Source organism: Carlito syrichta, unplaced genomic scaffold (genome assembly GCF_000164805.1).
Source record: "Carlito syrichta isolate Samal-C Ts95f unplaced genomic scaffold, Tarsius_syrichta-2.0.1 Scaffold307203, whole genome shotgun sequence".
NCBI lineage: Eukaryota > Metazoa > Chordata > Mammalia > Primates > Tarsiidae > Carlito > Carlito syrichta.
The window spans coordinates 830954-845490 of NW_007251299.1; the positions used below are offsets into that span (position 1 = coordinate 830954).

General features: G+C 46.4%; 1 protein-coding gene across 2 annotated transcripts in view; it reads right to left on the minus strand.

The window, feature by feature from the left end:
• PLIN2 (perilipin 2) overlaps positions 1-14537 on the minus strand; it is a 32413-nt gene that overhangs the window by 4469 nt on the left and 13407 nt on the right. The window contains exons 6-8 of one of the 2 annotated variants that reach the window (XM_008064117.1): positions 12619-12800; positions 9348-9482; positions 7992-8282 (exon numbers count right to left, since the gene is read on the minus strand). In XM_008064117.1, the coding sequence (XP_008062308.1) occupies positions 7992-8282; positions 9348-9482; positions 12619-12800 (608 nt within the window). Of the gene's footprint in view, positions 1-7702; positions 8283-9347; positions 9483-12618; positions 12801-14537 lie in introns of those variants that run through there. The other variant, XM_021715581.1, reaches the window with a different exon arrangement.

Here is a 14537-nt window from a genome sequence, read left to right on the forward strand (position 1 = left end):
CAGGTCGAGGCTGCGGTGGCCGGGAGCGGCCACTGCACTCCAGTCTGGACGATTGAGTGAGACTCCAACTCAAAAAAAAAAAAATGTGAATACATTTTTTGTAGTGGTCTGTAGTTACAGACCACTACAGCAGGAATAAAAGGAGTCTTGCTGAGAATGCCCATCAGGCATGGAGGTTGAACTCAGAATCTGATGCTTACTATGAAACTAACGAGGTTACCAAGACCAGCCCTGTAAAGACAGGAAGCCAGCAATATATTCTTTTCAAGAAAACCAAGTGACCAGATTAGTAGGATTTCCAAAACACAGCATACTGGCACGCAACCATAGGAAGCACCTCTCTCTCATCATAGACTTCAATGATTCCTATATGTGTTACAGGAATTGTCCAGTAGGTGGCACTAAGCATGTTGAAGGTAAGGTGCCTTTTTCTAATTTGCATAAAGCTGGGCTGGCAGTGGTCCAAGGCCCCGGGTAGGTGGGGCCACTACAGGAACGGAAACACCATTTGGCCTGGCGTGGTGGCTCATGCCTGTAATCCCAGCACTTTGGGAGGCCATGGCAAGAGGACTACTTGAGCCCAGGAATTTGAGACCAGCCTGGGCAACGTCACAAGACCTCATCTCTACAAAAAGGAGAAAAATCAGCAGGGTGTGGTGACGTGTGCCTGTAGTCCCAGCTACTCAGGAAGCTGAGGCAGAAGAATCACCTGAGTCCAGGAGGTCGAGACCACGGGAAGATATGATCATGCCACTGCATGGGTGACAGAGTAAGATCATGCCACTGCATGGGTGACAGAGTGAGAACCTGACTCAAAAAAAAAAAACAAAAAAACAGGGCTGGGCGTGGTGGCTCAATGCCCATAATCCAGCACTTTGGAAGGCTGAGGCAAGAGGATTGCCTGGGCCCGAGGGTTCGAGACCAGCCCAGGCAACTTTGCGAGACCTCGTCTATACAATAAATCAAAAATTAGCCAAGTGTGGTAGCGCACGCCTGCAGTTCCAGCTACTTGGAAGGCTGAGGCTGAAGGATCGCTGGAGCAGGTCATCACTGGGGTGGCCTTGAGTATGCCACTGTACTCCAGCCTGGGCAACAACAAAGGGAGACTCCAACTAAAAATAAATAAATAAATAAATAAATAAGACATTTTATGGAGCCACATTGAGGGTCTTGTTTAGAGAGAAAGGACTAAAGGTAACCCTATCTCTACTGGGTATTTGTTTTGTTTTGTTTTGTTTTAGATTCAGGGTCTCACTCTGTTGCTCAAGCTAGAGGGCAGTGGCTCACTGCAGCTCAAACTCCTGGGCTCAAGAGATCTTCCTGCCTCGGCCTCCCTAGTAGCGAGGATTACAGGCACGCACCACTGCGCTCAGCTAATTTTTAAATTTTTTTTATAAAGATGGGGTTTCAATTTGTTGCCCAGACTGATCTCCAACTCCTGGCCTCAAGCAATCCTCCTGCATTGGGTTTCCAAAGTGCTGGATAGAAGACTTAAGCAGTGTACTGCGTTAAGCTCCTAACCCAATTTCTGGCTAATTTGTTTCCTATTTCCTTTGCTTCTCAAAGTGTAGTCAGTGAATCGCCTGCATTAGAATCATTAGGGATATTATTTTAAGGAATGTTTCTAGAGGCACAGATACTTAGCTCTACCTCCAGGCCCACTAAGCAGATTCTCTAGGGACAGACTCCAGAATTGTGCATTTTACCAATCTCCCGAGTTGATAATCCCTAGTATAAGCAGAGGGGAGGAAAATGCGCACTGGAGAGATATGTTTTCATCCTTACAGAGAGCTCACTTGGGCCATTTCACAATAGGGAGTCAGTCAGTCTGACATACATATTAACTGCCTCCTTAGCTGAGTTTTCCTGTGTTCTAGCCAGTGTAGAAATGAAAAAGGGAAGGTGCTTAATTTCCACTAGTCAACGTCTACTAAGTTATAATTTAAATGGTCAGCTAGAAGTTTAAAAGTTAATAGGAGTAAGATCTAGTGTTAAGTAGCAAGGTAGAGTGGCTATAGTTAATAATTAGGCAAGGTGCAGTGACCCACTCCTGTAATCCCAGCACTTTGGAAAGCCGTGGGAGGACTGCTTGAACCCAGGAGTTCAAGACAAGCCTGAACAACATGGATACCATCTCAATTTTTTTTTTTAAATCTCATAATACGGAGTGATCTGTCACAAAGAACTGAGTACCACATGTTCTCACTCATATGAGAACCCTGAACAATTATCATAATACTTACTATAACAAAGGGATTGGTCGGGCGCAGTAGCTCACGCCTATAATACCAGCAATTTGGGAGGTCGAGGTGAGAGGATTAACTGAGCCCACAGGTTCAAGATCAACCTGGGCAACCTGGGGACACTTCATCTCTACAGTAAATTTTTAAAAAATAGCCAGGCGTGGTGGCATATGCCTGTAGTTCCAGTTACTTGGAAGGCTGAGGCTGAAGGATCACCTCAGTCCAGCAGGTCGGGGATGCGGTGGCCGTGAGCATGCCACTGCACTCCAGTCTGGGTGACAGGGTGAGAACTCCAACTCAAATAAAAAAAAAAAAAAAAGAAAGGGATTGGGGTTGGGCGTGGTGGCTCACGCCTATAATCCCAGAACTTTTTGCCTGAGCCCATGGGTTTGAGACCAGCCTGGACAACTTGAGGAAACCTCATCTCTACAATAAGTAAAAAAAAGTTAGCCAGGCGTGGTGGCACAAGCCTGTAGTTCCAGCTACTTGGAAGGCTGAGACAGTAGGATCACCTGAGCCCAGCAGGTCGAGACTGTGGTAGCTGTGAGCATGCCAGAGTGAGATTCTGACTCAAAAAAAGAAAAAAGAAAGGGATTGGCAGTAGTGGGAAACTGCCAGAGGAAGACAGAAGTGGGACTGGCAGCAGTGGGAAACTGCTGGGGGAAGGGGGTGCACCTCATCAACAAGAGTACCTGTATAGCTGGGCACAGTGGCTCACATCTATGATCCTAGCACTTTGGGAGGCTGAGGTGAGAGGACTGCCTGAGCCCACAGGTTCGAGACCAGCCTGGGCAATTTGGGGAGACCTCATCTCTACAATAAAAAAAAAAATTAGCTGGGCATAGTGGCACACACCTGTAGTTCCAGCTACTTGGAAGACTGAGGTGGAGGGATCACCTGAGCCCAGCAGGTCGAGACTGGGTGGCCGGGGGCGTGCCACTGCCCTCCAGCCTGGGCAACAGAGTGAGATTCCAATGCCAAAAAAAAAAAAAACAGAATTAATAAAACAAACAAAAAAAGAAAAAGAAAGAAAAAAAGAGTACCTGTATAATGAACATCTATATACCTAACCCTGAATTGTGTACCCCACATCTACAAAATAAAAAGAGTGGCATGCTCCCAGTCACCACAGCCTCAACTTGCTGGGCTCCGGTGATCCTTCCACCTTAGCCTTCCAAATAGCTGGAACTACAGGACCATGCCCGGCTCATTTTTTATTTATTGTAGAGACCAGGTCTCAGCAAGTTGCCGGAGCTGGTCTCGAACCCACGGGCTCAGGCAATCCACTCGCCTCAGCCTCCCAAAGTGCTGGGATGACAGGCTGAGCCACTGGGCCCAGCCTCTACTACTTTCTGAACAGTCTTTTGCTCTTCCCTGTCCAATTTCTCCACCTTTCAGATGAAGTAGGCTACTACCATTAGTCTGGGAACTTAGATACTCAACAGCGGAACTCTTCAGCATCCTTCTTATCAAGTTGTTATTATGAAAGGGGACAGGATATCCTGTGTTACAGGACACCCACCGGGAAGGTGGCCACCGATAGCATGAAGGTGTTGCCCTTGAAGATTCAACGATATCTTGGCCATGAGGCGGGAACATCTCACAAAATCATCATGTGTGCAGGCCTGAGAGATGGGTCATTCCTGGAGCTACAGCAGGACCGAGGCCCAGCTGGCCTGGTTCAATTCCACAAGAGCTCAGGGAAGCTCAGGTTAGCAGGAAGCCAGCCCTCTTCTCTATCCCTGCATATGTGCTCTCCCAGGCATCATGCAGACCGTTTGTTAAAGATTTGTCATGGCCGGGCTCTGTGGCTCAGTCTATAATCCCACGCTTGGGAGGCTGAGGTGAGTGGATTGCCTGAGCCAGCGGGGTTCAAGACCCGCCTGGGCAACTTGGCAAGACCTCATCTCTACAATAAATCAAAAAATTGGCCGGGTGTGGTAGTGCTCCTGTAATTCCGGCTACTCAGAAGGCTGAGGCGGAAGGATCGCCGGAGCCCAGCAGGTCAAGGGTGTGGTGGCCGGGAACGGCCACTGCACTCCAGTCTGGGCAACAGAGTGAGACTCCAACTCAAAAAATAAAAAATAAGGATTTGTCACAAGTATCTGTCCTGCTCCTTTTTCCTTCTCACCTCATGAGCCAAATGATACTCCAAAAGGGGTCTCTTAGGTAAACCCAATTTTAGTTTTTCACTTCATTTTTTGTTTTGTTTTTTTTTTTTTGAGTTGGGGGCTGGCTATGTTGCTCAGGCTGGAACACAGTGGCTTTTCACAGACACGTACAATCACTGCACACTACAGCCTCAAACTCCGGGGCTCAAGCAATCCTTCCGTCTCAGCCTTCTGAGTAGCTGAGTCTACAGGCATGTGCACACAGGCCCAGTGGTTCTTTAATGCTTATAATGCCTTATCAAAGTGGATGTATTTTCCTAACCATTACCTGGTATTATGTACTCACACCTGTACTGCCAAGTTAAAGATACCACATATCACCACATATCAACATCACACAGATTGTGTCCCCAGGCCTCTGGTGCAAATTTTTAAAAAACACCCTACCCTCAACACTGACTTCCATCTCTCGAGGCAACATTAATCTTACTTTACAGATGAGAAAATTAAGACTCAGAGGTTAATGGCCAGTGTCCCATATTCCCTTGAAAGTACAATAGAAAGTCCGTATGTTGACTCTGAAAGCACATTAGAAAGTCCACATTATTACATTATTACAAAGCAAAAAAGTCCACATTATTACGTTATTACAAAGGAAAAAAACATCCTTGAGTGATCAATCAGGCACACCATGCCAGGCTTCATGCAGCCAAATGTTTACAAACCTGCTAAGGTTAGACACTGTGTTAGGCCCAGCCAGTTTTCTTCCTCAAAAGAACTGTCCCCCTTGAGAAAAAGTCTGTAAAACCAAAATTTTCTGCCGGTTTATGCAACGATGAAGCTACAAGATGTGAGGACACCATGAATGCTGAGGCGTGTTGACAACTGAATGAAATGCATGTAGGCACAAACTTGAGACACAAAGACAAACAAAACCATGACCAAAGTGCACAGCTCAGGGCAAAAAGCAAGGACTAGTGGTGTTCTTCTAGACACTAAGCGTAGTTTGCATTCTATTTTACCCTTGCTCAAGAAGAGCTTTGAGACGTGTCTCCTTTTCATAAGCGATTCAGTTAGCACCGTTAATTCTTATAAAGGGGAAACACGAGAGTGTACGTTCGGGATAAGAAAGCATATATGGACCAGGCTCGGTGGCTCAGCCTATAATCCCAGCGCGTTGGGAGGCCGAGGTGAGTGGATTGACCAATGTGTCCAGTATGAGCAACAGAGTGAGACTCCAACTCAAAAAAAAAAAAAAAAGAAAGCATATACATACATAGCTATAACATCTGAATTTTCTATATCAATTGGAATAAACCACAAATTACCAGTCTTTCAGTCTTAAGGCAAAGAGGGGCAGGGTCATGTCAATTTGGACTAAGAAAAAATTTTTAAGAGGCAGAGGCTCAGAAAATGTCAGTCACTGGGGACAGGCAGGCACATCAATGGATAGGCTCTATCCTGGAAACCCATAAATTACAAAAGTTCACCCTTCCCAGAAAATAGAAGCTCCTTATCTGCAAAACAAATTAAAGAGCGGCTTCAAGTATCTCAGGGAGTCCCTGCACTCCGCCTCAACTCACCTGTTTACTGATTCCTAAAGTTACACTAAAAAAAAAAAAAAAAAAAACCAAACATGTAACTTGATAAAAAGCTTTGCTAGACTCATTTACACCAAAGGAGCATGGAAAGTTACATATGTGGTTTCCGCATTTCGTGGAAAAAAGGGCTAAGCCAGGATAGAAGCTGGATAGAGCTACAGACTTCAATTCTGCTGAAAGGCAGCTCTGCTTACCTCTCGGGAAGGGACAGGCAGAAGCAGGTAGCTCTCTCTCACAAGTTCTGAGATTTCCCTTTTTTGAGACAGTTTGACACACTGAAGCTTTATGATAAGGAAATTCATGGTAGTCTCTAAACTGACGAATGCAAAAAGGGATAGAAGTCTGGACTCCAAAATCAGGAAGCAGAACCCTTCTCGAGAGAGGCTCAAAGTCTCTTTTCTTCTAATTATTCTCACATGATTTTCCAACATTGAGGTACCTTACCAACACTGAGGTTCATGACTTTCTCCCAGAGTGACAACACAGTAAGTTAAGTCGAGCTGAGACTGGACACTGAACAATCTCACTTGAAGGCTCACACTTTAACTGGCCACTTGGCCAGAAATGCCCACTGCCTTTACATAAGACTGATGCAAACAGTCACTAACTACCTTCCCTGAAGTTTTGATTCCTTCTCAGCAAGGCAGTCAGACACAACTAGGTCCTCTTGCTGGTTTACACCACCCCCTTAGGAATCCAGTAAGGCAAACGAAGGCAATTGTCACCTAATAAACTTCAAATATGCGCTGAGTATGGTGGTTCACACCTGTAATGCTTGCACTTTGGGAGGCGGAGGCAAGAGGATTGCCTGAGCTCAGGGGTTTGAGACCAGACTGAGCAGCACGGGCAAGGCTGTGGTGGCCGTGAACATGCCACTACATTCTGATTAAAAAAAATATTCAAATATGCACTCTAAGTTTTAATTTGCTCTAAACCGATTCATCAAGCATCCCCCTGCCCCTTTTTTTTAAAGATTCAAGGAGTACATGTGCAGGTTTGTTACATAGATATACTGCAAGTCAAACATCCTTTTTTTTTGAGTCAGAGTCTCACTCTATCTCCCAGGCTGGAGGGCAGTGGCATGCTCGCGGTCACTGCAGCCTCATCCTGCTGGGCTCAGGCAATCCTTTTGCCTCAGCCTTCCGAGTAGCGGTAATTACAGGCGTGCATCACCAAGCCCGGCGAATTTTTGTATTTATTATAGAGACAACGTCTCAGCCGCCATGTTGCCCAGGCTGGTCTCGAACTTGTGGGCTCAGGCAATCCTCTCACCTCCGCCTCCCAAAGTGCTGGGATGACAGGCATGAGCCATTGCGCCTGGCCAAACATCCATTTCTAACATGAGTCTTCCAGTGTTCTCACCCTGCCGATTCCCCAGCAAATCCACTGGAATTGAAGAAGGTAGATCAGTAACTCTGTCACGCAGACCAAGCAGCTCTATGAAAGCAACATACAAAGCACATGGAACAAACAGCAAAACACTGATCTCTTCTGTGAATTTTATTGAATTCAAAGGCTGTATTCCTTCTTGAGAAATAAAAAATCAGGTCATACAAGCAAGCAGTGTGAGGCACACCGGTGATGAGGCATGTTCAGTCCATGCCAGAGCAGACACTCGTTGTCACCATGGCCCACGTGAAGGTGCTTTTATTCAGTACAAACAGTCGCAGGGACAACACAACGGCCACAGAGTGAGACCATAAGCACACTTAAGTTTTTGGTGAGTCTAGCTAGCCTATTATTCTCTTCGTATCTGCTCATGCCACAGACTTTAAAGCTTTTCGTTTAGCTAGAAATAACCACAATGAAGGACCCCCCCCTTCCTAGCTATGTGCTTCCCAATTTAGAGCTGGGTAGCAGGTTAGTTTCAATATAACACAGTGTCATCTGGCTGGCTGCATTGTGCACTGGTGATGGGTCAGCTGAATGAGTTTTGGGCTCAGACTGGCTGGGTCTCCTGGCTAGTCCTTATCCATCTCCGCACCCTGGACCTGAGCATTCTGAGACTCAATCAGCTGAGGATAAAAGGGACCTACCAGCCAGTTGAGGGGAGTGTTGTTAACAAGATAATCCATCACTTCATCTAAAGATTGCTTCATTTTCTGCAGCTGTCCCTTGCTAGAAGTGAGGAGGCTGTCAGACACTTCTTTAAAGGAGGCGGCACTGCGGAACACTGAGCAGATGTCGCCGGCCATCACCCCCACGTGGTGAGCCTGATCTTGGATGTTCTGTGGTAACCCTTGGATGTTGGACAGGAGGGTGTGGCATGTGGTCTGGAGCTGCTGCGTCAGGTGGCGGGCAATGGCGAGGGTGCATGACTCGATGTGCTAAAAATAAAACAAACTTGAGAATTAGCCGTGGCTCCCACCGCACTATGTACAGATGAGTTCAATCCCAGGAAGTTGGTTTTTTTATCCACACATGTGGACTCTCTGACCTTTGAAAACCCTCATAACAGTGCTGACTGCAGCAGTATTCTTGACTTTTCACAGGCAGGATCATAAGCTTAGAGTTTCAATAAATGGCTCCAGTTAACAGCTGGCATATCCATGAGTGGGAATTCAAACTCGTGCCTGAGTCTCCAAAGGTTATCGTCTTAAATGAAAGAAACACGACAGGCAGGGAGACACCAGAACCAGCCAGAATGAAAATACATACCACAGCAGTAGTGTGGTTCAGACATCCCCTCTTCCTAAGATGACATTATATGAACAGTCGATACTGATTTCAGAGGTAAAGGTATGCCTGCTATTTGGACGCAAAGAGCCACTTTCTAGAAGGGCAAGATGCCATTTCATCTGTCAGGAACATCAGTCTCCTAACTGCCTTTTCCCTTATCTTGTTCCCACATTAGTTCTTTTTCTTTTTTTCTTTTTGAGAAAGCAGGATTTATTGAGAGGACAGAGAAACTCCCACGGTGGGAGGGGATCCAAAGGGGTTGCCCCCATTTAGTTCTTAGCTTATTACTCATCTTTTCCAGGAAGTCATGTGACTCCCCCCACCCCCCTCCCCACTCCACTGAGACTGTCCAAGGTAGCCTACCCATCTCTTCTCCTAACACCTCTAATTTTCCTATCATAAAACACTACGACAATATAGCCGCCTCTATCCCCTGCCAGTCTGTACCCATTAGGAGAGCAAGGCCCATGCTTCTTTTAGTTGTATCTCATTCAGGGCCTAGACATATCTATAGGTTATTGGATAACAAGACTCCCTCGCCAGTTTTTCTTTGCTGTCACATGATAAGCCACCCATGTACACCATATTGTTCACGGGACACTCTTCTGACAGAGAAAAGTATTATAAGAATTATGGAATCATTGAAATGAAAAGTCTGATAAGAAATTTCTTCAGAAAATAACCATACTGAACGACTGGCCCAGCCATCTTACCTCAGCACAGTGGGATTCATCAGTATCATCATGGCCAATGCTTCTTTTCCACTCCAGCCAGGAGACATAGAGCTTATCCTGAGCATCCTGAATCTTCTGGTTGGCACTATGCACATTCTTCCTTGCAAATTCGATCTAGAACATATTGAAACAAGACAAAGAAACAAACTATCAGACATTCGTGTCAGCCTACATGCGGATCTATGGTGTGGATCAGGCAACATAAAGAGGAATTTCCCTTGGCTGGGCATGGTGGCTCACACCTATAATCCCAGCACTTTGGGAGGCCGAGGTAAGAGGATTGCCTGAGTCCACGGATTCAAGACCAGCCTGGGCAACTTGGTGAAACCTCCTCACCACAATAAATCAAAAAATTAGCCAAGTGTGGTGGCACGTGCCTGTAGTTCCAGCTACTTGGAAGGCTGAGGCGGAAGGATCGCTGGAGCCCAGCAAGGTCAAGGCTGCAGTGATCATGAACATGCCACTGTACTCCAGCTGGGGCAACAGAGTGAGACTCTGACTAAAAAAAAAAAAAAAGAGGAGCCGGGCTCGGTGGCTCAGCCTATAATCCTGCGCCTTTGGGAGGCTGAGGTGAATGGACTGCCTGAGCCCACAGGTTCGAGACTCCCCTGGGCAACTTGGTGAGACCTCATCTCTACAATAAATCAAAAAATTAGCCGGGCGTGGTGGCACGTGCCTGTAGTTCTAGCTACTTGGAAGGCTGAGGTGGAAGGATCGCTGGAGCCCAGCAGGTCGAGGCTGCAGTGGCCAGGAGTAGCCACTGCACTCCAGTCTGGGCGAGAGTGAGACTCCAACTCAAAAAAAAGAAGAATTTCCCAAGAGTTTAATGAGAGCTATCCCTGCCATCATTGTTATTTACTACCAATATGTGAAGGTTAACCAAGGAGTAGTAGCTCTTTACTGCATCCATTTAACTATTAAGCCACTGACTCCACATTTACTTCTAGTTTAGCACAAGTAAGACAACTAACATTTAATTTCTATGAAGGATAAGTTAAGAATTACAAAACAGAGGATGGGCGCAGTGGCTCATTCCCTTAAATTCCAGAACTTCCAGGCCAAGGCAGGAAGAATGCTTGTGCCCAGGAGTTCAAGACCAGCCTGGGCAACATAGCAAGAATGCATCTCTACAGAAAATTTTTAAAAATTAGGCCGGGTGTGGTAGCTCATGTTTGTAATCCCAGTACTTTTAAGATGTTTGTAATCCCAGTACTTTTGAGAGGACTACCTGAGCCCAGGAGTCTTGAGACCTGCCTGTGAAACATGGCAAGACCTTGTCTCTACAATAAAATTTAAAAATTAGCTGGGCATGGTGGTTAGCTACCTGGGAGGCTAAGGTGGAAGGACTGGCTGAACCCAGCAGATCGAGGCTGTAGTAAGCCGTGACCGTGCCACTGCACTTCAGTCTGGGCAACAGAGTGAGACTCTGACTCCAAAAAATAAAAAATAATTAGCCAGGCAAGATAGTGGTGCATGCCTGGAGTCCCAGGTACTTAGGAGGCTGAGGTGGAAGGATCTCTTGAGCCCAGGGAGTCAAGGCAGCAATAAGCAAAAAAAAAAAAAAAAAGAATCACAAAACACGAAGGAATTCAATCTTCCCCTTCCCTATTGCCGGTCACCATTTCTCCTTCCAAGAATAAATGGTTTTCTTATGACAGTATAGTACTGCACAACTGTTCTGTAACCTGGCAACCTTTGATGGCTGGCTACACAGTAGCCTGTTGTGATGTATCAGTTTAGTACCCTACTAGTTGATGGACCACTGTTAGGTCTCTTGCAACTTTAAACAAAATATACACATATGTAGGATAGAAAGAAAAACTCTGCCAGGCGGGGTGCCTCATGTCTATAATCCCAGCACTTTGGGAGACCAAGGTGAGAGGCTTGCTTGTGCACAGGAGTTTGACACCGGCCTAGGCAACATAATGAGATCTCATCTCCACAAAAAATTAACCCAGCACGGTGGCATATGCCTACAGTCCCGCTACTCAGGAGGCTGAGGTAAAAGGATTGCCGCAGCTCAGGAGGTTGAGGCTAATGTGAGCTGTGATTGTGCCACTGCACTCTAGCCTGGGTAACAGAGCAAGACCTCAACTCCAAAAAAAAAAATTAAAGTAAAACTGCTAAAGGCATAGGTGTGTTTGTCACTTTCCCATAACAGTCCCTTGAGTCCTCCAGAAGTGTACAAGTCCAGCTTTGTCTCCACACTCTTTTTTTGTCTTTTTGAGTCCGAGTCTCTGTTGCCCAGGCTAGAGTGCAGTAGCACTCTCACAGTCACTGTAGCCTCCACCTGCTGGGCTCAGGCGATCCTTCAACCTCAGTCTTCAAAGTAGCTGAAACTACAGGCACGTGCCACCACACCCAGTTAATTTTTTGATTTATTGTAGAGATGAGGCCTCCCCCAAGTTGTCCAGGCTGGTCTTAAACCCGTGGACTCAGGCAATCTTCTCACCTCAGCCTCCCAAAGTGCTGGGAGTGTAGGCATGACCCACCACGCCTGACCTGTCCCGGTTTCAATTAGGTTTTCATCAAGTAAGATGAAAATGATTGGATTTTGTGATGATGACTCTGACACCTGGAGAAAAATGAACTCACTTCAGCTATCTTCAAATGAAGTCTTGAGCCGGGCTCGGTGGTTCAGCCTGTAATCCCGCGCCTTTGGGAGGCTGAGGTGAGTAGATTGCCTGAGCCCGCGGGTTCGAGACCCGCCTGGGCAGCAAGACCTCATCTCTATAATAAATCAAAAAATCAGCCAGGCATGGTAGCGCATGCCTGTAATTCCGGCTACTCGGAAGGCTGAGGCGGAAGGATCGCCGGAGCCCAGCAGGTCGAGGCTGTGGTGGCCGGGAACGGCCACTGCACTCCAGTCTGGGCGACAGAGTGAGATTCCAACTCAAAAAAAAAAAAAAAATGAAGTCTTGGCCAGGCTCGGTGGCTCAGCCTGTAATCACAGCACTTTGGGAGGTCGAGGCGAATGAAATGCCTGTGCTGAATGAAATGCCTGTGCTGACGGGTTCAAGACCCGCCCAGGGTGAGACCTTGTCTCTACGATAAATAAAAAATTACCTGGGCGCGGTAGCACGCACCTGTAGTTCCAGCTACTTGGAAGGCTGAGGCTGGAGGATCACCTGAGTCCAGCCTGTCGACTGTCAAAGCTACGGTGGCCGGGAGCGGCCACTGCACTCCAGTCTGGGTGACAGAGTGAGACTCCAACTCAAAAAAACAAAAAAAAAAGTGAAGTCTTACTCACCAGGTGAACAGTAGAATGGAGCTGAGAAATGGTCTCTTGGCTCTTCTGCTTGGCTTCTCTGACCCTGCTGAGAGCCTGTTGGTAGGCGCGTGATCGGAGCTTGGTGGACAGTGATCCCAGTCTAACATAGTAACTTGGCTTTGGAACCACATCAAATCCTTCAACTTTTGTTGCTTCCTTTTCTATAATTAGAAAGAGGGGACAAAAAACCTTAAGAGCCGCAGTTAAGTGATAAGGCCTGGACTCTAACCTGGGTCTTGTCACTCTACCCCACCACCAAGCAATTAGGCAATCATTTTCCCAAGATTGCTCACGTCTGTGGCTGGGCGTGACCACTACAAACATTACTGTATGTGATATATATTAAATGTATCTACACGTTTCTTCCCACTAAAGTGAGCTTCTCTGAATAACACACCACCTGCCACAGAGTAGATGCTAATGTGCCTACAATAATGATTTTTTTAAATGAGGATTTTATAAAGGAACCTCTTCAAGACAATCCATTTACAGAAAATATTTTTCAGGGCTAATTTTTTCTAAACTTTCAAGTGAAACTTAAGATTGCTTTAAGAAGGAAACTCTGGCTGGGCGCAGTGGATCACACCTGCAATCCCAGTACTTTGGGAGGCCGAGGCAAGAGGACTGCCTGAGCTCAGGGCTTCAAGACCAGCCCGGGCAACTTAGTGAGACTTCGTCTCTACAGTGAGTCAAAAAAATCAGCTGGGCATGGTGACACATGACACATGCCTATGGTTCCAGCTACTCGAAAGGCTGGAGTGGAATGATGGCCTGAGCCCAGCAGGTTGAGACTGCAGTGGCCATGAGCAGCGTGCCACGGCACTCCAGCCTGGGTGACAGAGTGAGACTCCGACTCAAAAGAAAAACAAAGGAAACTCTACAGAGACAGAAAGTTTCATAACTGCCTCTGGGAGGAAATGTGGATTGACTGCAAACAGGCAAGAAGGATCTTCTGAGATGGCAGCCATGCTTTAAAACAAAACTGGAGTGATGACTGCACAACTCTGCAAATTTAGACGGAAGACAAGTATGTTTCCTTTTTTTGTTCAACAGAAGCTTCTTTACGTCAGCTTTTGAGTTCTTTTGACCCAACTCCCAGTGACCTATAAAGGGATCTTAAACTTTAATGGTATTATTGTTACTTGTAATAAAGTTACTTTGAAAGCCGGGCTCGGTGGCTCAGCCTGTCATCCCGCGCCTTTGGGAGGCTGAGGTGAGTGGATGGCCTGAGCCCGTGGGTTCGAGACCCGCCTGGGCAGCGAGACCTCATCTCTACAATAAATCAAAAAATCAGCCGGGCGTGGTAGCGCATGCCTATAATTCCGGCTACTCGGAAGGCTGAGGCGGAAGGATCGCCGGAGCCCAGCAGGTCGAGGCTGCGGTGGCCGGGAGCGGCCACTACACTCCAGTCTGGGCGACCAAGTGAGACTCCAACTCAAAAAAAAAAAAAAGTTACTTTGAAACTACTTTTTAAAAATGTAATTGATTACAGCAAATAAATAATTATGTTCATATTGTTAGATTTTTCGGTGTAAGAAAAATAAGACAGATATAAGCTTAAATAAACAAGTAAAGGCACAATTCTAGAATAAATCAGAAATATCAATATGAATTTATCATTTTTTAGCATATGTATATGTATACCTTTCATCTGTCTGCATCTGTCTGCTTAGTGGCCTAGAAACAATGTTGCCCACTAATATTAATGAGAGTTCACAGTGTCCATATATTCATTTAAAATTCCCCACAAGCCGGGCTCAGTGGCTCAGCCTATAATCCCACACCTTTGGGAGGCTGAGGTGAGTGGACTGCCTGAGCCCGCGGGTTCGAGACCTGCTCGGGCAACTTGGCGAGACCTCATCTCTACAATCAATCAAAAATGAGCCGGGCGTGGTAGC